This window comes from Ylistrum balloti, unplaced genomic scaffold (genome assembly GCF_031769215.1).
Source record: "Ylistrum balloti isolate Yb309-2 unplaced genomic scaffold, AGI_CSIRO_Ybal_v1 Utg370758, whole genome shotgun sequence".
In the NCBI taxonomy this organism is placed as follows: domain Eukaryota; kingdom Metazoa; phylum Mollusca; class Bivalvia; order Pectinida; family Pectinidae; genus Ylistrum; species Ylistrum balloti.
This window is the reverse complement of record NW_026782445.1, coordinates 103,835-129,825: the sequence shown is the minus strand read 5'-3', so window position 1 is coordinate 129,825 and position 25,991 is coordinate 103,835. Positions and strand designations below refer to the sequence as shown.

The following is a 25,991-nucleotide window of genomic DNA, read 5'->3' as shown; positions in this document are numbered from 1 at the left end:
ACTCTTCTGTGTAGAAGATAGTTAAATGTATAACGTTGTGTTTATTAGGAAAATCGCCGCGCTAGTTACAAATCGTAGTCGCGCATCGCAGTCGTTTACTTGTTGATTAATTAAACTGTCTTGAATCGCCAAAATGTTTGTGTTGAACCAAAGTGTAAGTGTAGTTTCGTTGGGTTGTAGCATGTTTATTTGTTGCTGTATTATCGTAAGTTTAGTGCATGAAGTGGTTATTTTTCCATACTCGAGCTCAAGCAGTTTCGCTCAGCAGACAACTTGTTTTATATGTTGTGAAATCGTAGAAAAAGTGTAATTACAGTAAATTATGTGCGATTTTGTTTATATATAATGATGCTAATATGAAATAGGCACTGTCTTAAAGCGAGCGCAAGTTGGTCAACAAGATGCACATTTTGAACAGCCTGATCCATGTCTGCACTGAAGTGTGTTTTTAAAATGATGTATTTCGCACCTCTTCTTCTTTTTCTACAAAACAGTGTATCATCATGATCAGGCGGTGATTTGGTGGCACAGTTGTAACAAACTTGTCTTTCACCTAGCCGTCCGGGGTTCGATTCCCCGAAGGGATACAGGTGTCCTCCCACAGTTAGACCATTCGCGTGCTTACAAAAGGCGTGATTTTTATAAGTTGAAATAATAAAGTTTCCATTTGTAAGTAAGTCATGCACATTTAATCATACACCAAGAAAGTAGACAAAGAAGAACAAAACGAAAGACGACAAAATAATGCAAAACGGGTCATTTCCCCTGCCCCTGGCTGTTTAAAAGAAAGACAGACAATCACATATAAATATGTCAATATTATAACATGTTTGATTTCTATTTGTTATTTCAATTTATTCCATACAAAGTATTGAAATTGCAAATTCTGCTAGAATACTAGTTTGATGCCTGTTTTGAGTAACGGGTAATTACCTTGAATGGTTTAAGAGAACTGGTATGAAAAAACTGAGCTTTGTAATTTGGCCTATCTGTTTCCATGGCAACATAAAAATAGTGAACGTCCATCATAGCAAAAGATACTACTAGCCTAATAAGTGTAAATAGTTTTGAGCAATTATCTTGAATGGTTTCAGAGCATTGGTACAGACAAACTGAAATTTGTGCTGAGGGTCATCGGTTTCAATGGTAAAAGTAAATAATAAAGTCTTTGACAATACATCTAGACTATAAAAATTGATCAAAAATTTTCATTATTAACACCGTTTTTTTTTTCCTTTTGCTATTGAGAGTTTTCGTTCTATGAATTAGAAAATCATAAAATCCTTTAGAACCTTCAGTTTTTAAGCAATGTTAACTTGTCTTGGTAGCAAAAAGAGGGTAAGATTATAAACACTGTGGAGACTACTCTATTATTATTATTCTATTCAGTTTTTTATGCAATGTTGACTGTCTTGATAGCAAAAAGGTTATAGACACTGTTTAGACGTTTCTGTTATACATTGTATTTAAAAAAAATCAATATAAATATATATGTTTAAATGAAATTCAAAAGTCACAATATATTGCATAAATTGCATTTTTTCTTAAAAAAAAACACGCACACAAAAAAACTCATCATTTATAGTTATCTTATCATCGTGCCTTAAAAGTGTCTGCTGGAAAATTTCTAAACATTCAAATACTTGATCATTCTTAATTTCAAACAGTTATCGAAAGAATATCCACATTTTGCAGAATTGATATTGTTAGGAGAGGGGGCAGGTTTTTTCGCCAAATCGGGACCTTTCGGCTGCTTCCGTGTAAGAGACGATGTCTTACGGAAAGTGACGAAAGTTCCCGAGGGTTGAACCGGAAATCAGGTACGACGGTGCACAGTCGTGCTCATATCTTGAATGTTTAAAATTGCAATTTTTCAACGAGATATTCGTTATATGAGTTAAAAACCTTTAAAGTATATATTTGTTAAATTCATTTGAATTATTTAAGACTTTAAGTATGATTTCACTTCCACATGAAAGCTTTAAAAACTATTTTCTCGGTCAAAATCATTTTAATCCATTCAACGGGTCGGCAGGTTTCATTGCGTGCTGCGGTAAGTGTATTGTGGGTAATGATGTTCCAGCCACACTTTCGTTTAAAGTTGATCATATGGACAGTTTGTTGGAGTTGAATAACCACACACACAATACCATAAAGCGCTCATTGCGATCGCTATTAATAGTATACGTAAATTGAGTAACGTTTATTTATCGTTATAGTTTATTCGTAGCGCTAGGTTAACCCGTTGATTGATTGAGTCAGTTTGTGATTTCGTTATTTATCATTTTGTGTATTCGCGACTTAGTGTTTGTTTTGTTTTGTTGCAATTCCTTACGTTTATCAGTAAATGCAAAGCCGAGTGGTCTTATTTGTTTACACGCATAGTTACAGTAAGGAAACGTTGCCTCATCAACTATTGATCATGGCTACAAAAGACCCAGAAGACGACGTCACGGCGACAGCAACAGAACAGCCCCACCAGCGTGTACGCACCTTGACAAACAAAGGGTATGAGGTATACACACACAGGGTACAACAATTTAGTAGTTAATTGTCCAAAGCTAAAAGTGAAGTAGAAAGCATCCTCACAGAGATCGATCACAGACAGGGTGATAAGGAGGGCCTTGAAAGATTAAAAGATGATACGCTAAGAAACATTAGTGGTTATGATAAACTGAGCCATGAGTTTCAAGATTATTTAGTTAGCACAAATACTAAAGAAAGCCTCAATGAACTTTCTGTACAAAGGCTTGTACATGAAACCCTCACCTTAAAAGTTAAATTGACTTTGACCCGCTTTAGAGAATTAATTTTAACCCAGTGTGTCTGTTGCATCATCAAACTCAAAGAAGAGTAGATCATCTCGTTCTAGTAGGTCAAGTCTAAGTTCGCTAGCAGTAAAGACAAAGGCAAAACACGAAATGGCAAAGGTTAGAATGAAAATTGCTGAAAAAGAGTCTGAATTATTACGTTCAAATGCCGAAACAGAAGTAAACTTAAAACTACTTGCTTTACAACGTGATGTCATGGAGGCAGAAGCGGAGATGAATGTAATTAATGAAGTATTAGAGGAAAGTAGGGATGTAGAAGGTTCCACTTCAGAGCTTCATCAAACAAAAAGAAAGAACTGAACAGTTTGTTGCTGATGCAGTAAGTAATACTCCACCCCTACACCTCAGCCTGATCGAAATTGGAATAGAATACCCAGTCTCAGTGTATTAGAAGATGTAACCACCCCCCTAGGTTAAATGTAGCAACTCCAGCATTCATGCCTACAAACAGAACTTTGTTTCAGCCTATGACTTCAGCTATTGGTCCATCAAATAATAATTCTTATCTAACCGTAGAACTCTCAAGGGTTTTATTGAAAAGATACTTACTTCTCACAGGTTTAGTGAACTTTGACGACGGAGCAGAGAATTATCAGGTATGGAAGTCATCATTTAAGAATGTGACACAAGAGTTAGGAATGAATGCCCGTGAAGAATTAAACTTGTTGGTTAAGTACCTGGGTCGTGATTCGAATAAATCAGCAAAAATTATACGTGCAGCCAATGCTACAAATTCCCAGCGTTGGTTAGAAAGAATATGGGAAAGGTTAGATGAGCAGTTTGGAGCCCCTGTGAAAGTAGAGTTGTCTATAAAGCAAATGCTACAGAAATTCCCAAAACTTACATACAAAGATGTTAAGCCGCTATATGAATTAGCAGACTTGTTACCGGAAGTTGAAAGCTTGATGGAAAATGAAAGATATAGAGACTTATTTTCATACTTCAATACTTCTCTGGGAATTCTTCCTATAGTGAACAAACTGCCAGCTTATATACAACAGAAGTGGACATCTCATGCAGTTAAATACAAAAGCAAGCACAATGTTACTTTTCCACCATTCTCATGCTTCAGAAAGCTTATACATGAAGTAAATAAGATAAAGAATCACCCAGGGTTCACTTATGAGTTACAACCACCAGTTAAGAAAGACAAACCAACCTGGCAACTGTATCTTCATTTAAGACATTCATAAAGATGAGAATTGTGAGAATACTAAATGCCAAAAGACGAAACAGCTGTATAATATTATATCTTTTGTTATTACATCTACCAATATATACTGATATCACTTTTAAACATGTCTGAATAACAATGAGTAGTGTACTGTAAATTAAAAACGCTCTGGCACGTAACATTTTGAAGCACATGATCAAGATTACTATTTATATATAAATAGTGATGAATGCACAACATGTTTGCTAGAAAACACGTAGGTAAGTAATCCATTGTGATAACACTGTAGAGAAAGAAACCAGTAAATGCACGTACGATATATACGTTTTATGAATAATAAATTCCATTAATATCAGCGAAAATACCATCGGCGACTCTAGGAATCTCTGATTCCGACGTTATTGCCCTGATAATTGTTAATATACTGTTTCAATGGCGGTCCCGTTCGGAGCACGAAATGACACGTGAGTTAAGCTCTATCATAGTATATAGAGGTTAGCGATCTTTGACTTCACAGCGCTTAAGCTGTAAACAAGTACATAACTATGGCCGACTGAAGTAGAAACAGATTTGATCGCTTTATTACCTCGTATGACAGCACTTGGTATGTCAATATGTGCTTACCTCTCATTTATTTCCTGAAATATTCATATATTGTTGATGTGATCAACTGCATTCTCTGTATATGTTTTCTTACAGTTGACTTTAAATATAAGTGTCTATGACTGTAGCGCCTATGTGACACTGATGATGTGACGCGTGAATGAGTGGTGACACTGTTATTGTAACGCCTGAGGAACGCTGATATTATGGCGCCTGCATAGGTGACACTGATAGTGTAGTGCCTGAGTGACACTGATGTTGTGGCGCCTGCATGAATGACACTGATATTGTAGCGCTTGAATGACACTGATGTTATGGCGCCTGCATGAGTGACACTGATATTGTAGTGCCTGAGTGCCACTGATGGTGTGGTGCGTGCACCAGTGACACTAATATTGTAGTGCCTGAGTGACACTGATGTCATTGCGCCTGCATGAGTGATACTGATGTTGTAGCACGTGCATGAGTGACACTGATATTGTAGTGCCTGAGTGCCACTGATGGTGTGGTGCGTGCACCAGTGACACTAATATTGTAGTGCCTGAGTGACACTGATGTTATTGCGCCTGCATGAGTGACACTGATATTGTAGCGCTTGAGTGACACTGATGGTGTGGCGCGTGCATAATTGACACTGATATTGTAGCGCCTGAGTGATACTGATGTTGTAGCACGTGCATGAGTGACACTGATTTTGTAGCGCCTGAGTGACACTGATGTTGTGGCGCGTACATAAGTTGTGGCACTGTCGCCTGAGTGACACTGAGGTTGTGGTCATTAACTTCCTATTTCTTTCATAAGATAACAGACCTTCCCAAGTTCTGTCTCCTGCATTTTTTGGTAACCAAATGATCTGATTGATGTGATACATTTATTTAAGTAAGAATTTTATGAGCAACAGAGGAGCTTATATGAAAGTCCATTCTTAAGAGATTGATAAAACAAGTGTCAGAATATTTCTTGTATACTTGTAACTTTCAACCAATCACAGCACTGCTAGGTCACATTACACGTGTGCATATCAATGTGCATTCTACATTGAAAGCAGGCTATCGTTATGATTAAGAAACAAAATCCTTTTTAAATTTGAGATTTTATCAAACAACAATGATGAAAAGTGAAAGGAGAGGAAAATAAATCAGTTTCGGTTACACAAAATGAAATAGACTGTATGGTCTATTTTTATATTTTGAAAACGAAACTGATTTCCTTTACTATATGGCCTTTTATCTTGTATATCTTGCCTTCTTACTCTGTAATTGTCTTTCTCGTATTTTGTTCTTCAATTTTCTTGACTTTTGTATGCATAGTTGTCTCTTGTGTTTGTATGTGTGTTTTTTAATTTGTTTTTTTTTTGTGTGGATGTGGAGGTGTGTATGTATGAACAATAATACAGATATGATGATGATGATGACTGAACTGACATTTAAATTATTATAGAGTTCAGCTGACCTTTGAGTATTGCATGGGCCTTTAAATATTACATCATAGTGTTACATAAACCCTGTGGTCAAAATACCCTAATATCTCAAACGTCAACACCTGTGTTTATATATTCAGACATGATAGATATGGGTGTTGGTCATGTAGAGTTTAATACCGGTCATGTAGAGTTTAATACCGGTCATGTAGAGTTTAATACCGGTCATGTAGAGTTTAATACCATTAAGTAATTCTTCTGGTCACTTGTCTTTATCTGTCAAGATGTTGAATAATATAGGACCGTGGTATAAATACAGCAGAGAGCTTGGTCAGTCTCAGTCGATACTTGGGGTTGTCTACTCAACAGTATACACCCTACACTACATTAATAAAAACATCATCAACACTCTACAACGAAGTTTGGATTGTCATTGCCTGAAACATTAACAACTACAAAATCTTCATCTACACACAAGAAGCAATAATATCATAGGAGGATGACGATAGTGATAATGATAGTAAGGTTGGATGACAATGATGACGATGATGATGATGATGATGATGATGATGATGATGATGATGATGATGACGATAGTGATGATGATAGTAAGGTTGGATGACAATGATGACAATGATGATGTTGATGATGATGATGATGATGATGATGATGATGACGATAGTGATGATGATAGTAAGGTTGGATGACAATAATGACAATGATGATGATGATGATGTTGATGATGATGATGATGATGATGATGATGATGATGATGATGATGATGATGATGATGGTGAGGTTGATGATGTTGTACGTAGCTAAGGATTACCATAGCGAGTGTTTGTATGGCGGTTGTAAGGATGCATTTATTGTACACGTTATTTGTTAATATTACATGTTGAAAATATTGTGAAAGATAAAATTAATTAAAAAAGCTAAATGGTTAGATTTCGTTATTTTTCCATGCGTTTGGTTTCGGGCAAGATTTGTAATACTTAAAGTTAGACTATTCACAAAATTACAATACTTTCTGAGAGAGAAAAAAAACCATAAAGATATCGGCTCCAAACTAACAATGATCGACACTTGCATTTGTGTCTACCGCCATTCTCTGTATTGATTGAATATGCAATCATGAGCAAGAAAACGTGCAAAGCCAGCATATTTGTTATTTCTTCATTTTTATTCTTTTCATCAGCTTTATCATCTAACTATTACTAGGCATACATTGTACATATATAATCTATATGTCTTCAACGTTGAACAAAGCCCTTATGTACGGATATTGTCGCAAACGCTGACAGAAAAAACCTCCGAAACTAGGGGACCATCCTTCAAGTGTTATGTCAGTAGGTCTTTAAGTATAGCTACTATTATCTTATAATCAAGGAATCAGTTTCGTTTCTCAACATTAAAGGACGTACTGACAATATTAAGTTTTTGATCATAATAAATATATGCGGAAACTGACTATTTTCATGACTTCATAAATGTTGAAATAGCTCGAACCTCCTTTACATCTATAGTAAGCTTTACATACTCTCATTTCACGGCTAGTAGGATGCAGTTTAATTGTTTGGCTCTACTGTTTCTAACTCTTAGATATTAAAGGGTGCTATTCAATTGATGAATGGCCACTTAAACAACAAGTAATGTAACAATATACATATAATAATAATTGTTTGATTGAAATATAAGGGAAGGACTGAAGGGAAGGAAGGAGGTAGGTAAAGAGGGAAGAAGGAGGTATATAGTACAAAGGAGGAAAGGTGGGGAATGCAGATAACTAGACAAATCGCTCAGATGCATCAACAAATTTTTGAACAGCTCTTGCTAAAAGCGAGTTTTCAGCTGAACTTATCCTTACGTCTCCGTTTATCGAAATATCACCTGGATACGACGACAGTTTGGTAAATAGGGTGTTACGAATTTGTATATAGCTGGTACAATGAAGTAGGTAGTGAAAGGAGTCTTCCGAGGGATGTCCGCAGGAGCAAGATGCTGAGTTCATGAGATTGGCTCTGAATAGGTCATTATTGAGTGAGCTTGCTCAATTTCTCAAACGATAATGAAGAATATTTAGCTTACGAGGGCCATATGATAAATAGTACGATTTAAGCGTGTTGGTGCTCCTTGTACATAGTTTGGTTTTAAACAAATTCAGTGAATCAACAGTTTTTAGAAACTCATCTAATATATTCCAGAGATCAGTTGTAAATGGGAAAAATGAGTTACACATAGATTGAAGACGGTAAGTTAGCTTTCGTAACTGATCTGCGTTTCTTAAGTTATACCTAGTGAGATTGCCAATATGTTCAGGAAGAAAATCAGTGAGGAAAGATGGTTGAGTCCCGTTAATTATAGTATAAAAATGGATAACTTTCGATGTTGACGTCTTAATTAAGTTCTTCCCAACCCTTTTCTCTTAATAGTAAGTCAGATCTAGTATATATTGGTAAACCAGTCACAATTCGGGATTTTTTCGATATTAGATGACATAATAACACCACAATTATCCCAAACTTCGCAAGCGTATTCCAATAATGGCCTGATGTTTTATGTATTTATGTATTTTATCAAGAGTGACACTATTTCTAAATATAGATCTGTATGTATTTTATTCCTTTTCCACCACACCAAACACAACCCCCCCCCCCTCTCTCTCTCTCTCTCTCTCTCTCTCTCTCTCTCTCTCTCTCTCTCTCTCTCTCTCTATCTATCTCTCTCTCTTTCTCTCTTCATTTCTGTATCAGATACCATTTACCTTATCAAGTCATTGCTTGTATCCATGGTGTATTTAAAAGAAAAAAACAGTAATAAGCTGTGAACACATGCGCATAATTATTTTGTGAATATTTATTTGCAATATAAGAGGTTTAAATTAAATGGATGTTTTTAATCCGTTATAACGTTACGTTCTGACTTGGTTCTATACCCCGACTTTCTTCCACTGTCCGAGAAACCAACGCGTGTTAACTGAAAACCAATACCTGTCATGATCGCCAATTTCTTAGGGGTTATATTAAATATGTCTACATCAACCAGCTGGACCGACATAACCCTGACATTCATACTGACGGACTCTAGATCATACAGCATATCGGCAGAATTCAATTTACAGCACTTAATTAAACGTTAATTAAATGTATTAAAACACTGCCCTGTTGGAATCGTATATCTCATATAGGTTAGCTTCATGCACAGAAAACAACGGAAATTTGTTAATCAACACTATTATGTATTCACATATAGGTAACTGTATGTAAACCATCCACAGATGGTCAAAGGGGAGGTAACTTCGATAACTGTATGATTGCCTCCCTTGTTTACTGTAATTTTCATGTGTTAGGAAGAGAATAAAGGAAGATAGTTGGATAGGATGGTTTTTTTTGTATATTCCCTCTCACTACCCAGAGCATAATTCCCGACAATACCACAAAATAAAGACAAGGTCACAAGGTCAACAAGGTCACAAGGGCCCCAAGAGTGTACAAAAAAACCACAAAAACTCAGCATACCGTAACGGACATACTACGGCCACTTTCATAGCCAGGATAAGGTTTTTTTCGCAACATTTTTGCTACACAATTTGTTATTTTAAACATGAATACCTCTCGATGGGCTGTTTTTAATTATTTGCATTGAATTTTAAGTGAAAAGCACCATGTATGCAAATGAGTCTACACCCATAGAGGCGATTCCATGAAACCCGTATAAGAAAAACACCAAAGGGAGGACGGTGGGCGTATATTTGCCTCAAAAGGAGACATTCAAACGTCACTCTGTTCTGGTTTGGCAACATATGAAACTTTGTTCTCACCTGGTATTTTCTCTCTTTGCTTGATCAGGAACTAGGTATTGTAAAAGTAATCAACAGTGATAAGAAAGCTTAATTTCCGGGTGATTGTTATATCGAGATATTCAGATTTACTAATTACCTTTTCACTTTCTAATAAAATTTTTATCTTCACAACGCAGTTAAATGTTCAAATGATTGTGTTTCTCAATAAATGAATGTCAAGTGTAGGAAGTTGAGTTCAGGGTTTGATGATATGGAGATATTAAAATGTTTGCGATGTTCGCGTAATTACTCAGTAATGTACATCTGAAAAACCTCCATAAATACTGGCCACATGATTATCAGCTTTGGTATTGCTTGTACGAGATTTGCATTGCATATTTGGAGGGAATACATATGTAATACGGTTTTATGATTTTTTCACTTCATCGTATGTATCGTAACGGTAGCACAGTGGTAAGCTCTCCATTCTCAACTCCAAAAGGTCCCTAGATAGAATACCTTTTGATGCTGTGGTTTATGCTGCTGTTGATGCAAACATTAATTCTCTAAGAATTGAAAATCTTTCCCGATTTTTTTACAAGAATATAGCAGGAAAGACGATTGAAACCTACTAAAACCTGACTTTAGCACTTTTGAGTAAGTCTCAAACAGAGTAAGCAGGATCAACAATGCCATGTCAATTAACAATCATTCATGCAGCTCTACACTAAAAAAATCACCACTTCCGTCTACTCTCGAACTAAAGCAGGTATTCATGACCGTTTAAACGTTTGTCTTGTATCCATGTCTATATGAGGCTGGACAAAACATGGCGTGACAGAGTTTAGAAATATCACGTGATCAGTCCACTGCAATTAGCTGCTGATAATGAAGTATGTGGATGCAACAAAGAATTTTCCAAAGCGCCATGAGGCTGGTTTTTGGGAACACTGATCTTATTTGATGAGACGCTGAGTACAAAATGTTAAACATCCTATGTCTGATTGACAATATATAATTAACGTGACTTCAGGTTACTGTTTTCTGTGTGAATAAATATTGTATGATACACGTACCTATCAACGGACATCAAGAGTAAAATGATACGCCTTCGTTCATTTCCAACTTGTTTTTATTAAGCAAGGGAGATAACTCTCATACAATATTAGACATAGATAACTTGAGGGTATCATGTCTAATTAAGATAGATTGTGATGATATTTATGTATCTATTATGAGAATTGCTTGAAATGAACTTATTTGTACAACCTTACAGTTCTGTTCCCTACCTCATTTAAGCTTATTACATCTATCACTGAGAGTAGGGTTACTTAACTTATAATACTCTCATTACTTATACTCTGATAATGCGTAATAAATTAAAATTTTAGAATTAAAATTTATAAAAACTTACATTCATGGATTACTGCATGTTCTTGATGCTTGGCCTTCCAGATTGTATCTTGTCTTAAAGAGGATTAAGATAATCTCATTCCCCAGTCCGAATGGTAGTCTAGCACGCAATTCACACTAATCACGACCTTCACACACTGTAAAATGATGACCAGTCCATGTAACGAGTCCTATGTAAGTGATTTTCGTAATTCTCTGTTGTGGGTGTCACTTAATATTCGTTCGTTAAACCATCATGATATGGAGGATGGAGACAATAGACACGAAGGTATTGTTTTAGGATTAAACTAAAGGTTTAATAGAAGAAAGTCCTATTTATGTTTTTGATGTAAGCGTTGGGTCAACTACATCCCTGCATGGCACTGTTTAATGAATTCGTGGCACGGTTCAGAATGTACACATGCAATTGACTTTGTTATAGAATTTTCAGATGCATGAAAATTACGAAATGTGCTGTATCATTTAGCTAGTCACCTCCGCATATAGACTCTGACTTTTCCTTCTTCATAATTTAGAACCCTTGCATCACCAACGAGTCCTGGAGGGATGAAACAGCTGTATTATGCGGTTTAAAATCATTGTTAGGCTATAATGTATATGTAATATCTTGTTTGCTACCCACGTTCCTGCGCCTCCAGATACTTAGTCTTACTAATGTTAGTACCGCTTACAGGCCCTTTTGACCTTTTGGTTGGACATTTTTTTTCCCAATATGTCCCTCTTTCTGACACACATAATACTGCGCATGCAGAAACTTACAGTCTGCTGGTGTATGTTTTTCACCACAGCGAAAACACCTTTTACCTGAGTCACTGTTTGTTCCCTCTGCCTTGTCCGAGTGTGATCTTTCACTACCCCAGTACTTTGATTTACGAGGCTTGTACTTCTGACCTTTGTTCACAACATTGACTGAACCAATGGCCGGCTGCGACATTACCTCAGTGTTCTTTGTCGCCATCTCCATGCCTAACGCGATTTCATTAGCCCTGGCTAGGTCCAAGTCTTTCTCGGCCAACAGTTTCTTTTGTATGACCTCACTCCGTAATCCGCATACTAGTCTGTCCCGCAAGGCCTGATTAAGGAAGTCCCCGAACTCACAATACTTCTTCAGGCTGACTACATAATCCGAAACTGATTCCCCCTCCCTCTGTTTACGATTGTGAAATTTAAACCGTTCTCCTATCACGAGTGGTTTGGGGGAGTAATGTCTAGTTAGTGCTGCCTTCAACTCCTTATACGATTTGGTACTGGGCAGTTCTGGGGTGAGAATGTTCCTAAGCAAAGCATATGTTTGCGGACCTACTACCGCTAGAAACACAGGGACCCGTTTAACGTCAACTGTATCAACTGTTCAAGTCTCTCAACGTAACAACTGAAATCCTCTTTGCCCTCTGCGAACTCGCCGATACGGCCTATTTTCGCCATGGTGCTTTCGTTCAAAACACAGAGTCGATCTTACCACAAGTTCCTTGCCTCGTCGCCACTGTAATATCTTGTTTGCTACCCACGTGGAACAATCAACTCATAAGAAATGGCGTCCAGGTGATACAACTACTTTTATTAACCTCCACGACAGAAGAGCTAACGCTCAGGGTTATACTAAATAGCCTACAGTAACACGTACCGGATTGATCCATATATCACAGCATATATCTCGAAATCTGTATGAGCGCTATTCATTTGAGTGTTGTGTAAATTTTGAGGCATTTGCCATAAGTGTAAATCTTGATTAATCAAAATTCCTTATACTTTCGTTTTAAAACTATATTTATGGAAGTTCATGTGGAAAAAGTGTTTCTCGGAATCTATATTAAGTCTTCCATCAAATTTACAAGGATTTAAAGAAATCATTGTTGCTTAATTCTTTGGTATGTTATCAGTGGTGTCACTGGTATTGCAATGTCTGACAATACAGCCACACAACACATAACCTCGATGTCCGCTCGGTAATGGAAAAGTAACTAGATTTATCTCCCTTCCGCTTATGGTAAGTTTCAGTTAGTTTTTGTTGTCGGTGCAAAGCAAGCGGGAATAATACATCATCGGTTCTGACAGATGTCTACGTTTTGAGACAAATACCTAAGTTTTTTTTCCACACACTTCAAAATGTATGGACTGATTCGTTGTTTACAAGGTTTAACTGGGAAGCAACTCAAATTTTGGTAAATAACGTATTCAATCAAATCTTTCAATGATTTTCAGAACTGTCTGCAATTACATCATTATATATCAATTTAAATAATTTACAGTAAATGATAGAGAGAGAGAGAGAGAGAGAGAGAGAGAGAGAGAGAGAGAGAGAGAGAGAGAGAGAGAGAGAGAGAGAGAGAGAGAGAGAGAGAGAGAGAGAGAGAGAGAGAGAGAGAGAGAGAGAGAGAGAGAGAGAGAGAGAGAGAGAGAGAGAGAGAGAGAGAGAGAGAGAGACAGAGAGAGACAGAGAGAGAGAGAGCGAGACAGAGAGAGAGAGACAGAGAGAGAGACAAAGAGACAGAGAGAGGGAGAGGTTATCAATGGGGAATGTGGTATTAACCTTGTGAGATGATTCGGAGGAGAATCTGTACACTGTTGATATTCAACGAGGAGACGCCACAAAAAGAAGTTATTAGGTGAAGGTTGAAATCGATCTTGTATTGATTGTTTATATAAGACAAAAGTCGTTGGTAGTATGATACAACTTTTATTAAATAAAATTTCGGAGAGAAATTGTAATTGTTTTCCTTCTACAGGGTGAAACATTTAAGGCAGAGTAAACTCTATCAAACTTTAACGGAAAAATATGTACAATACAGAGATTGTAGATTAGTGGGTAGTCTTGTGGATCAGTGGGTAGTCTTGTGTATCAGTGGGTAGTCTTGTGGATCAGTGGGTAGTCTTATGGATCAGTGGGTAGTCTTGTGTATCAGTGGGTAGTCTTGTGTATCAGTGGGTAGTCTTGTGGATCAGTGGGTAGTCTTATGGATCAGTGGGTAGTCTTATGGATCAGTGGGTAGTCTTATGGATCAGTGGGTAGTTTTGTGGATCAGTGGGTAGTCTTATGGATCAGTGGGTAGTCTTATGAATCAGTGGGTAGTTTTGTGGATCAGTGGGTAGTCTTATGGATCAGTGGGTAGTCTTATGGATCAGTGGGTAGTTTTGTGGATCAGTGGGTAGTCTTATGGAACAGTGGGTAGTCTTATGGATCAGTGGGTAGTCTTATGGATCAGTGGGTAGTTTTGTGGATCAGTGGGTAGTCTTATGGATCAGTGGGTAGTCTTATGGATCAGTGGGTAGTCTTGTGAGTCAGTGGGTAGTCTTGTGAGTCAGTGGGTAGTCTTGTGAGTCAGTGGGTAGTCTTGTGGATCAGTGGGTAGTTTTGTCCCAGATGTCTATCCTCTTCGTTCCATGTTTAACTTTTAGTACTGTATGAATGTAATGATACAGAATTATTATATTATCAACGTATTTTTGAAATTGATGACTCAAAATTTAGACATTTTGAAAATTAACCCAAATACCGCAATCGTTTGTATTTTTGATTATTTGTTATTCAATATAACTGCTGATTGAAAGTGCATGAACACCGATGGTAATCCTTGACAAAAATCACAACACGTTCCAAAAATGATTTAAACATTATCGAGATATTGATGTCGCTCCAGTCTGTTGATTTCTGATTTAAGGCTGACAATCATTTGTATATATATATATATATATATATATAGTATGTATTATGTGTTCGAGCGGAATTTTTTGTTTAAGGAAAAAAGCAGAATTTTTTGCACTCGATAAACACGTATCTATAGTGTTATACACGATTTGCTGTAAATTAAAATGTTTCGGTGTAATTATGATACTTTACCACATTTTGAAGATTTATAATTTTCCTCAATCCAAGGAAATTAGTTTTTCACTAGCTCATTGGTAAAGACAATAGTATTTACTGGAGTTATACAATGTATATTGAGAAAGATTCTACAACATTAACAAACTATACCAAATGATGAAAACGACATATATTGGGTTGACCTTGGAACTGGGTTTGGTCTGGGATTTATCTTTGACTTCTGAATGACCCGGTATAAGATTGGACTTCTTCAAGAAATGATAGCGACTGGGGGAAATAAATCAAACATAAGGTAGACAAACTAGGATAATAGATGTCCTTACTGTGTCTTTTGTACAAAAAGTATCTATGATAAATACATTAAATACTATATATTATTCCAATTCTATTTTCATCAGTTCTGCATAAAATATTTGTCTGAATTGAACTGTTTGGTCATTTTTTGATTTCCATTGAGAAATGATATTTTCGTATTTCAGAAGTTAAAAGAAAATAATTTATAGCCAAAGTTATCAAACAAAGAGTATAAAAATGACGAGAAGGATTATGTTGAGTTCAGGTGAGACAAATATTAAATGGACAACTGCTGCTCACACGACTCAGTTCTACCACAACGACGCGCTACTGCCTGTGTCTGCTCACCGTCTGTGTTGGAGAGACACTTTGTATTGGTCGTGGAATGTCTGTGTCTAATCTTAATGGCTTTTTCAGCCGCATCAGGTTTATCTACATCATTATTAGAGTTGATCCATACAATGCTGGTGTACTTCTAATTGAAGACGATCTTTGTTAAAAGTTAGTCTGTGTTCCGTAATATACGACGTCACCCAACGTGAGACGCTGCTTCTACGTCGTCACCCTAAATGAAGTTAAATGCAATGCGGCATCACGGTGGACGAGACTAAACGTATTTCGACGTAACATCAGGCGAGACTCTGTATATGCCGCACTAGGAGAGACTAATATTACAACGTCACGTTATCCTGATCTTAACCATATTGATAACCAAGGGAAACATCAATTATCATATTAATTAATTTTTGATACACCACTAATTAACAGTCAATGACGTCATATGCCGCTTTGTACATTGAATATAACCTTGTGAATGAATTTAAGCACAGCTGGTTGTTCTGTGAACAAAGCCGGTTTCGATTCATAGGCAGCCTACATCGATAGTTGTTATTGCGCGCTTGCATGCTGACATACCTATTTCTGCTTCTGTTTTACACCTAATAATTCATCTCTGCTCAAGCATCTTATATGAGGTCAATGACTGTCATAAATAGATCAAAAATCACAAATGTGCAAATAAACAGGTTCGCATTCTCCACAGGCAGATTTATCAGTTATCATACGACGCCGTCTTTAGAATTTGAGCGCCTATAGCCCGAGTACATAATCACGGACACATGGATCTCTACACTCATCCAGGGGGCGGTCACTGTACTGTTGTCCACTCTTGATGAGCCAGAGAAACTGGGCACCGTCTCGGATGCAGCTTTTGTTAGGGCCACATATTTCAATGACCTCTGACCCGAAACCTTGATCACATTGGCTTTTTGTAATGCCGTGTCCCTTTCCCTGCAATGCAACATAATTCAATGTTTATCTATCTGTACCTTTAAGCAGTGTTACGAACTTTAAGGGAGTTTAAATACTAAAACTTTAAAAACATCTTTTATTAATTGGAAAGTGACTGGAATTATATTTGTAATGATGAAATTCATTAAATATTATCAATAACGTGGAAGTAATCAGAAGGTGAGAATGTTTGTCTAAGTAAGGTACAAAAATATTTAATAAGTATATATAATAGCGTAAGTATATCAGAATGAAAATCGATTCTAATCATCATAGACGATGTTTATGTAATGGTAAATGGGGTTATTTTGTAGGTCAACATACACAGATGTAACACATCTCGTGTCGGTTACACAACTCCCTAGCCTCATCATCAATAGGCAAACCCATCTTATCAGCAATTTCACAGTCAGTATTCAGCAGGTCAACGGCCAGGCATGATTCTGTAACAATACAAAATAACACACGATATACCCATAATGCTCTAACAGTGAAAAACAACACATGATACACCAACATTTCTGTAAGAATTCAAATAACACACATTCCAGAATTGACAAATTGTATGAGAGTGGTCGGGTGGCTTTCATCTAGTCGCCCGCGGTTCGATTACCGGAATGGACTTGAAAAGATAAGGGGTCACTTGGCCGACCACGCGGATTTTCACCGGGTAGTGTGTTAGTTGCAGTGTTAGGTTTGAAAAGGATGTCATATTGTGTTGATAAGTATTTATAGTATTTATGCTCATCAGTAATATATAACTGCCAAGTGATTTAAAACAAGTAGACGTAGTTTCTGTCCTCAGTCTGAGAAATGACAAATTCGAAGTGGAATGGAATCCCCTGGTCACACTGAAGCTATGTTATGGATGATGGTAAAGCCTACATTTGTCATCTACAAATTCATACGTAATTCCCAGCTCACCGCCCATCCCAATAATCAGGAAATTAGACGCTCCTTGGGGTCTGGTAGTCCACACACTCTGATAATCCAAGAATATCTAAAAAAAAATGTATTCGACACTAAAACTTCCGCTGGGCCATGTACCTTTAACCATATATAGAAATTTGTTTGAAAATTTCTAGAAGATCTCTTTTTAACAAATGGTCAAGCCGTAAATCTATATGTTTCTATTGTAGAAGCAGACAGATAGTGTCTGCATTTAACAGAACAAATTGCATGTAATGTCCTCCATAACGCACTCTATTTAGCTGCAAGAGGGATCATTATCGGCTTTCTATATACGTACTGCAATCCATTAACCAGCGATAAAGAGCGAACACCTCAGACAGGTAGACAGTGATAATAATGGTTGCCCTCACACGTACTGCCGCGCTGTCATGGCCATCATATAATGACACCTGTTTCACGTGTTTCATCGATTTTATAACTGACAAGATGGCTACCACAAGTACAATTATTTCAATATTCTAACAGTTCAGATTCGTTATGTATTTACATCGTATAAAGACGATTACATGTCCACAACACTTTGACATTCAAATGCTAAAGCATAAAATCGGTGTTCATTCCAATTTTAAGTTTACTTAAATCATAAAATTTAAGTTAAAAAGAAAAAAAGCTTAACAGTGAAAACAATATTTAACTAAACTTCTTTTCGAAGTTCCTTCAAATTACTTATATATTTTTGTTCAAATATCATATTTATAACCGAAAGTGTTTAAGCTTGTGCATAAAATGTCCATTTGACAATGAGTATGGTTTCATACATGTGGGTTCTGGTCTTAATCTAATTGTAACTTTTGACGGTTCTCCATGAAAATATTTCTGTTGTTTATATTTTGCCTTAGTTTCATCGAATTTGACTTCAAATAAACTTCTGTTGATATGTCGGTATTTTCTTTGTTTTATTATATTTGCATTTTCACGTTCTATTTTTTCAATAGTAAGTATGTAATCTTAAATCAACTCGCAAAGAAAGTTCCCGATATCACGTTATCCTTGTAACCTAAAAGCACCTATATGTAGTAGAATAAATCAGTCTCGTTAATTGGTAACTTAATTCAAATAGAAAACAAGTTTCCTTTCGGGTATTAGCTGGAATAATTCGGTGATTGCTTGTCATCTGATTTGTAAATGCGGAAATGAACCTTCTTTCTACATCCGGGTTATTACAACACGGTGAGATGGACATCTTTATTTCTTATTAAACAGAAACGATGTCAAACGCTCCAGGGATCGTTCTTTTCTGTAAGAGGTCAGTGACTAATTGTTTACTTTATAACGACTGCACTGAAATAACATGAATAAACAACAGAATCAAAAGTCAAACTCATGTTCAAGTAAATGGGGGCAAATCTTAACCAAAAGAAAGATTTACGAGAAGCAATTTGAAGAAATATTATAACAATGGGTTACGGAGGGGTATTAGTCTTCTGCTCAACCGCATCCCGCTAAATCCATTTCGGTCAACCGAGTGAATAGTGTCATGTTCTAATATTAGTAAAATGTAAACACGAATCATAGAAACGATCATTAAAACCGTCTCACAACATAAAGCACAATGAAACATAACCCTTACCAATGACATAAAAGTGATGACCATCAAACTGCCCCACAATCTCCATCAACTATAACCTTGTATAACCATATATAATACGTTTGTCAACTATCGATATGTTCCAGGGAAACCTTGGAAACAAGCTAAAGAATATCAATATTGAATCAACTGCGACATGCAAACCTCATTTGTACCGGAACCAGATTTACTTATGTCTAGAAGTAGTAAATTCACGTAAGGAAATCGAAGTCATCCCGATTAACTTAGAACATGTTGGAAAGCTGTTTGTCTAGTTGTAGAAAGGATCGAGACAAGCGTTTAATTTCCAATTCAAGTGGATATTTACATTGGGCATGATCAATAAATGACAAAACATGCAGGTCTTCGATAAATTCAGTCTTACATGAAAAAAGAAGTAAGCCAAAAGAGGGGCCGAAAGAGGGGCCAAGAGAGGGGCCAGGAGAGTTTTTCTATGGAGGTCTCAAAAAAAAAGAAGAAAAACCAACATGTCCCCATCATTATCATAACTCCAACTCCATAAAATTAGGACAAAATTGTATAAAAAGAATTGATTACGGAGAATTTTGAAAAGTACTCCGAAAATAAGACCATGTGTTCCTGAAGAGTAAGCTTTGTCGAGTTATCAGTTGGTAGATCTTACCACAATCAAGAAAGGTATATTTAAACAGAAATTCTGATACAGTTAAGAGGTAGTGTGTACAATCGACAAATAAATTGTTGAAGTTCAATTTTGGTATAAAAGTTTGTTGATTATTTTAAAATCCGCATTCTGTAAGTTCCACTTTTGAGTACACAGTATTATGGTTTGGCAGTCCTTAGAATGGGAGTAGGAGTCTTGGATAACGTTTTAGTTGAACATATATGAAATATAGATATTAATTCTCATAAAATGTTGGAATCCAATACAAACGAGGAGGGGAAACATGCCTTACCTGCTGCACAATCACACATTTATTATGCAAATCGTTAAATGTGGCCATAACATATGGATCTAGGTATTTTTTGTCTTCATGAGATTTGAAGCTTTTATTTCTTTCACTGATTCATCCAATTTTTAAAAGTGTATTTCATCTGCGATATGATACAAATACGATACAGTCAACGTTATTATATACAGGCTACTCCTAAACAAGTCACACCTGATTTCCATATTGCGTAATTGACGAATTTTATCTTATACACATTAATTCACAGTGTTTATAGTATTTTCTTTGAAGTGCGATGTAATAAAACATTGAATAATTGAAATAACGCCATTTGTTAATATGTTCTTATCAGAAAGATTGAAGATACATATTATGGTACGAATCTTTTCGTTAATTAATCAAATTCTCCGATCGACAAGTATTAACATGACATGTTCTTCAATTTACGAAATTGATTGCATCTGTCATAGGTTTTATTTATGTTATCAGAGATAACGCACATTTTAATGGATATAACACTGTATAATTTACTTGATTTTTTAAACTCATTAGGATTCATAGTAAAATTGCTGAGATGACAGGTTATGTAATTCAAAATTCTTGCTACATTGTGTCTCTATGGTAACCAGTATTGAACAACCAATAAAACTCGTTGACAAGCAAATTGCAAAAAGAGTTAAATCTAAGTCCAACATACGAGCTTTGAATACGTCACATTTTTATATCTCTCACCAGAATGCTAGCTATGACAGGATGCTGATTTTGACCTAAATATGTTAATACGTTATGATCATCACCTAGTTTTAGATATAAACTTTATTTATTTTACAACACTTTGAAAACAAGTTAAAGCAACTTGATAACTCCTGTTGACCTGGTCGTGAAGAGTCTTAGTTAGGAGGAAAGTGGAGTACCAGAGGGAAACCCATAAGATCTGAGAGGTGACCCCTATCTTTTTACGTCCGTTCCAGGAATCGAACCCCGGTCGGCTAGGCGAATGCGTTAATCACTGCTCCACGCAACTACTTATGTACATAACATTACTATACATACATATGATAAAGGTTATATTGTCTTAATGGGAAGACGGCATGTGACAGGACTATTAACATCTCCGTAAAAATGCATAACAAATGTCTACCTTTAGTTTAGATATGGCTTTGTAAATGACCAGAAAAATTTGACGTTATATCTTGTATTTTGCTTGCTAGTTGAGGACGACAATTATGGACAACTCCTTGTGACGAACGTATTTTATTCAGTGGGTTGAAGGGAACAAATTTCTATTGGTCCATGGGATTAAGACGTGCTGTATTGACCAACCTTCTGTCACACCCATTGGCGTCTCTTGATTGGGGTCTCCTTGTGATGCGAGGTACTCGGAAAGTGCCAGTCTCACAGCCTCGTCATTAGCCGTGTCACCATTTGTCCTTTGTAATTCAGGAACATCATCTGAAATAGTCGTGTCTGGTTGGAATTTAAAATGAATATAACGGTGGTTGACAAGTGATTCTTTACTGCGATTAAATTAGATGTGGTTTTGCTATCTATATTGTACTGTAATTTTGCATGATGTTTGGTAAAATACAACCATTCGTTAAAACTCACCGATTTCATTTTCATTTGCGTCTCCACTTTGTAGATACTGTTTAACGAATCTTTCTAGGACAACTTGAGCATCTAAAACAGAATTTAACTTTTCAAAGATAACAATAAACATACACAAACTTTCAGTCAAAATGACCAAGAAATACGAAATACATGTTTGTAGACGTTTTCTAGAAACCTTCTGACCCAATAACGTTCTTCCTCTCACCTTCTTCGAGCAGGTATTCTGTAACGTCGATCAAACATGACCTTTTTCAGGAGTAACATACTTAGTCTATTATCCAGTGTCATGGGTCACATTGTATAAAAACTAATACATTGATAGAAGTACATTTCTGATAGTAGTTTCCAAATGATCAGCATCACGAAGCTTTACAAGTCACGAAATTAGGGTAAATATTGAATAAATATCACAAAAGAATCATGCACAAACCTTTATTATCAATTTCCTCATCGTCATCTGGTAGCGGATTTTCGTACCATCTTCCCATTCCGTCCTCATAGGTTGGTTTCTCGTCGTCGTTTACATCGCCTCTTTTATCAATGATATCGTCACTGTCATCGTCCTCCTCTTCATCGTCCTCCTCCTCTACATTCAGCCCGTTGTCTCGAGCTAGATGCGCCAAGGACGCCATTTGTAGTGCCATAGATGGGTTTGATTTCAGCTCCTGTAGAATTTCTTCATCTCTGGAAGACGACATTAAATTACAAAGACTAGTTTCACATAAACAACATACAGTATGATGATTCCCGAAGTACTGGTCAAACATGAAAGTTTATAACTGTACAATCAAGTCGGGTAGTAATTGATGTAGTTCTTGGTGCCGCGATAGACTGAGTAACAGTCTCGTTCGTACTAGTTCAGTTCCTTTCATTATTTCCATTTAAATCACCTTCATATTTTGCTTGGGACATAGCATAGGGTTTCAACACATGTAGGCTGAGGGAAATTATAGGGAAATTTTACGGTTGTCATAGTGATTCTATTGGTAAATATCATATTTCTTTGTGTGATGACCTGTTTGGTGTTCGTTAGTTTACCTGTTGGTTCCGTTGTTGTATACCTTTTTGTCATATGAGAATGTGACATTACTTACTTGGATTGACAAAGTTTTCATTGCGGCAATTGTCGATGAAGCAGAAGACACGTACAATTCCGGGACGCCTGGATTGATTCTCCTTGTACTTCTCAGGAGTCTCCGTGTAAATTTTTCTTTTGTTTATATTTTGCCAAAGTGTTTCAGAATTTGAGTAGGGATTGTGATTATGTTGGTATTTGTTTGTTTATAGTCCAATACAAACCTAAAATAACAGGTCATATATGCAACGTTTGCATATGCCCAATACAAACTTTTCTTATGCGACCGAGGACTGTAAATAAACTTGATACCTGTAAAAGGCATAGACTAAAAAGGAACTGCAAATGAAGAGCGCCCATACGGACTAACAGGTATCGCACCTAAATTAGAACCGACCACAAATACATATAAATTATACAAACGCATTTTTTCATATGTTATAGGAAAATAGACATTCCTGACGATATTATGTTGGCGACCAGAAATGCGACCTAAAGCAACATGTGCACCGCCTGTATTTCTAGTAAATCATACACGTGTTCATGCTGGCAGGCATTTGGAATGGTCCAAGGTGGAATGGCATTCAGATAAGTAGCTGCACGTTTTAATATCTTCCATTTTGTTATTTTTTGGTCAATACACCATCTGAACCAAACCGGGAGTTTGATGATCATCTCAGGTGTGGTAGAACAGGTAAGACTACAGATAGACAAGATAGACGTCTATGCTGACAGACGTCTGTGCTGAGAGGCAACGAGAGCGAGCCTCGTTCACTACTGCCAACAAGCTCGAAAGACAGTTCTCGCCGACAAGTAGAAAGTCCTCTGTTGGTTTGAAGGCACAAACAAGCAAGTTTGCAACGCACAGGGAATATTCGGTCTTTACGGAAAGCTCAGTGGCCTGATGAAAGCCGTTTTACTTCATCAGACAGACTGCTGGGTCCGCGTTTGGAGACCAATAAATATGGCATACCATCGGAATAACATTCTGGGCACAATGAATTTGGTGGTGGCGGTGTTACTCTCTAAACTAAATGTTTTTTTTCTCTAAACTGAACGCTTCACTTGCATGACGATATTGGAACTTGATGGCAGAAGTACTATGACCAGATCCTTCGACCTTTTTTATGCGACATTTCAATGTCAATCCATTAATAGATCGACCCATCCTAATGGATGACAAAGTCATTCCACGCAGGGGCCGCCAAGATTATATTTAACAAGTGCCATGTCACCAGACATGAACCCAGTTGAGCATGTGGGACTCTCTGTGACAAAAAGTCAACGTATGGAATCCAAAAGGCAAAATAATTGGAGAAATACGGGCTGTATTGATTCATGAGTGGCAGAGGTTACAGCAGAACAAATTTCGACGTCTCGCCAATGGTAATAGACGAAGAGTACAAGAGTTGTACAGAAGTGTGGTGGTTAAACCCGATATTGATATTTTCAAACCGAATTCATTGATTGGTCAATCTTCTTAATCAAGTAACATGTTTTTGTGATCTGATGTCTCTCTTTTAATAGACGGTAGTTTAAGTCAAACTTTTTTCCAAACTTTAGAAATGCCTTTTGAGCAGATCTTTTAAAAATGATGCAGCGCTTCCGGTTCTGTAAATTTCTTTTCCTTTCGACTGTGTAAAGTTTCTAAAGATGACTAAAGTATGCTATATATCCTACTGAATGTTTGTTTAAATATAACGAACAAAATTGAGCATGGTCCAAGATATGGGTGGTTCCTAACTTATGGTCTAGTGTATATTTCAAATGTTTTTCGTAACCATTGGATGTAAATTGTAACTAAAAGATGACTCCCATCAAACAAATATATGTTGACAAAATCTAATGGCATGTATTTCGGGAGTTTAAATCTAACAGAAATGAACATACACATTTATCGTGTTGTTTTTACGTTTGATCCCTTCAAGCAATTCAGATATCACTATACATAGATACATAGATATAAGATAAGAAGTGCTTACCTGATGGCCTTCTCAATGTCCTTGTACTCAGGTCGAAGATAAGAATCTGCTCCTTCCATTTGAGACATGGTTGCTTCTTTAAGGGCGGAGGCAAGGTTATCGATTTCCTCATCCTCAATGCCTTCCATCAAATGAAGAAGAGCTATCTCATTATGTAAATCCTCCTCCTCCGATCTCAAAGTCTCCCCATTATCTCGCTTTGCAACTTTTTTCTTCTTTTCACTAGGGAATGAGTTCATCTGTGGTACCATTTCCTGTCCTGTTGAATTGCTGTCCTCCTCCTCGCTATCTTTGTTATCAGATGGTGTATCGTCTTTTGCTTCTGATGATTCATCACCCCCAAATATATCTTTCAGTTCCTCTTTAGTAACAACTTCCGGCTTTGAAGAACCCTCTGCCTGATCTGTGTCGCCTGTCTCTTCTATGATTGAAGATGTTTCCGGTTTTTCTATTTCCTGTGTGTCTTGCGTTTCTTCATCTTTTACTTGGCTTAAGAGATTTTCCATTTGTGATTTCGTAATTTTCCTATTTGAGGATTGACTTTCACCTTTCACTTTGATAGCCTCGTCTAGAACTGAATTATGCTCATTGTCTGACGTCCCGAATAAGCTTTTTAATTCGTCAAGCGATGGAGCTCTGTTTGGCATTTCTTGTTCCCCATCCTCTTCCAGTTCATCAAGGTACTGTTGATAAGCTGGTAGTATATCTTCTAGACTGTACCGCCCATCTAATCCCCCATACTCCTCGTAAGGGTCATATGTTTCTTGCATATCATCGAGATTGTTCCGAAGGTATTCGCTCATATCTACTCGTCGCCTCTGACGCTGCAACATTTTGAAAGCCTTGTTAAGGTCTGATGGGCTTGGTGAGGACCGCTTTCGTATCGTAAAGCTCAGTGCGCATGACAAAAACATAACGACGACGGCAGCTTTAGGCAAAAAGTACTTCCGGTCCATGGCTCACTGATATCTGTGGAGAAGCAAGAAACATAATGACAGCTACATGTATAATGACGAGATTTCAAGAAAACTATTAAACTCACTTCTAGCTAAATAAATTTACACTTTTGTACACTTAGAATAGGACTTTAAATCATCTTCTTATACAAAGAAGTGTTGAACTGTTAATTTATTCTTAAATGTTTGAAGCAACAGCAGTCTATCTTATAATAGTTCAATGGGATGGATGAAATAGATTTCTTATCGACAGATATTTTATTTGTTATA

The 25,991-nt window shown here is 36.7% G+C and overlaps 1 protein-coding gene across 1 annotated transcript; it reads right to left on the bottom strand.

Moving 5' to 3' along the window:
• Positions 1 to 16,428: 16,428 nt before the first annotated feature.
• LOC132558103 (coiled-coil domain-containing protein 1-like) lies at positions 16,429 to 25,721 on the bottom strand. The gene is made up of 6 exons (XM_060222630.1): positions 24,766 to 25,721; positions 22,139 to 22,392; positions 21,706 to 21,777; positions 21,421 to 21,549; positions 16,954 to 17,072; positions 16,429 to 16,629 (listed from the first exon to the last, which is right to left on the bottom strand). Exons 1-6 carry the CDS (start codon positions 25,719 to 25,721, stop codon positions 16,429 to 16,431), a joined length of 1,731 nt encoding a protein of 576 aa, XP_060078613.1.
• Between the last annotated feature and the right edge of the window lie 270 nt (positions 25,722 to 25,991).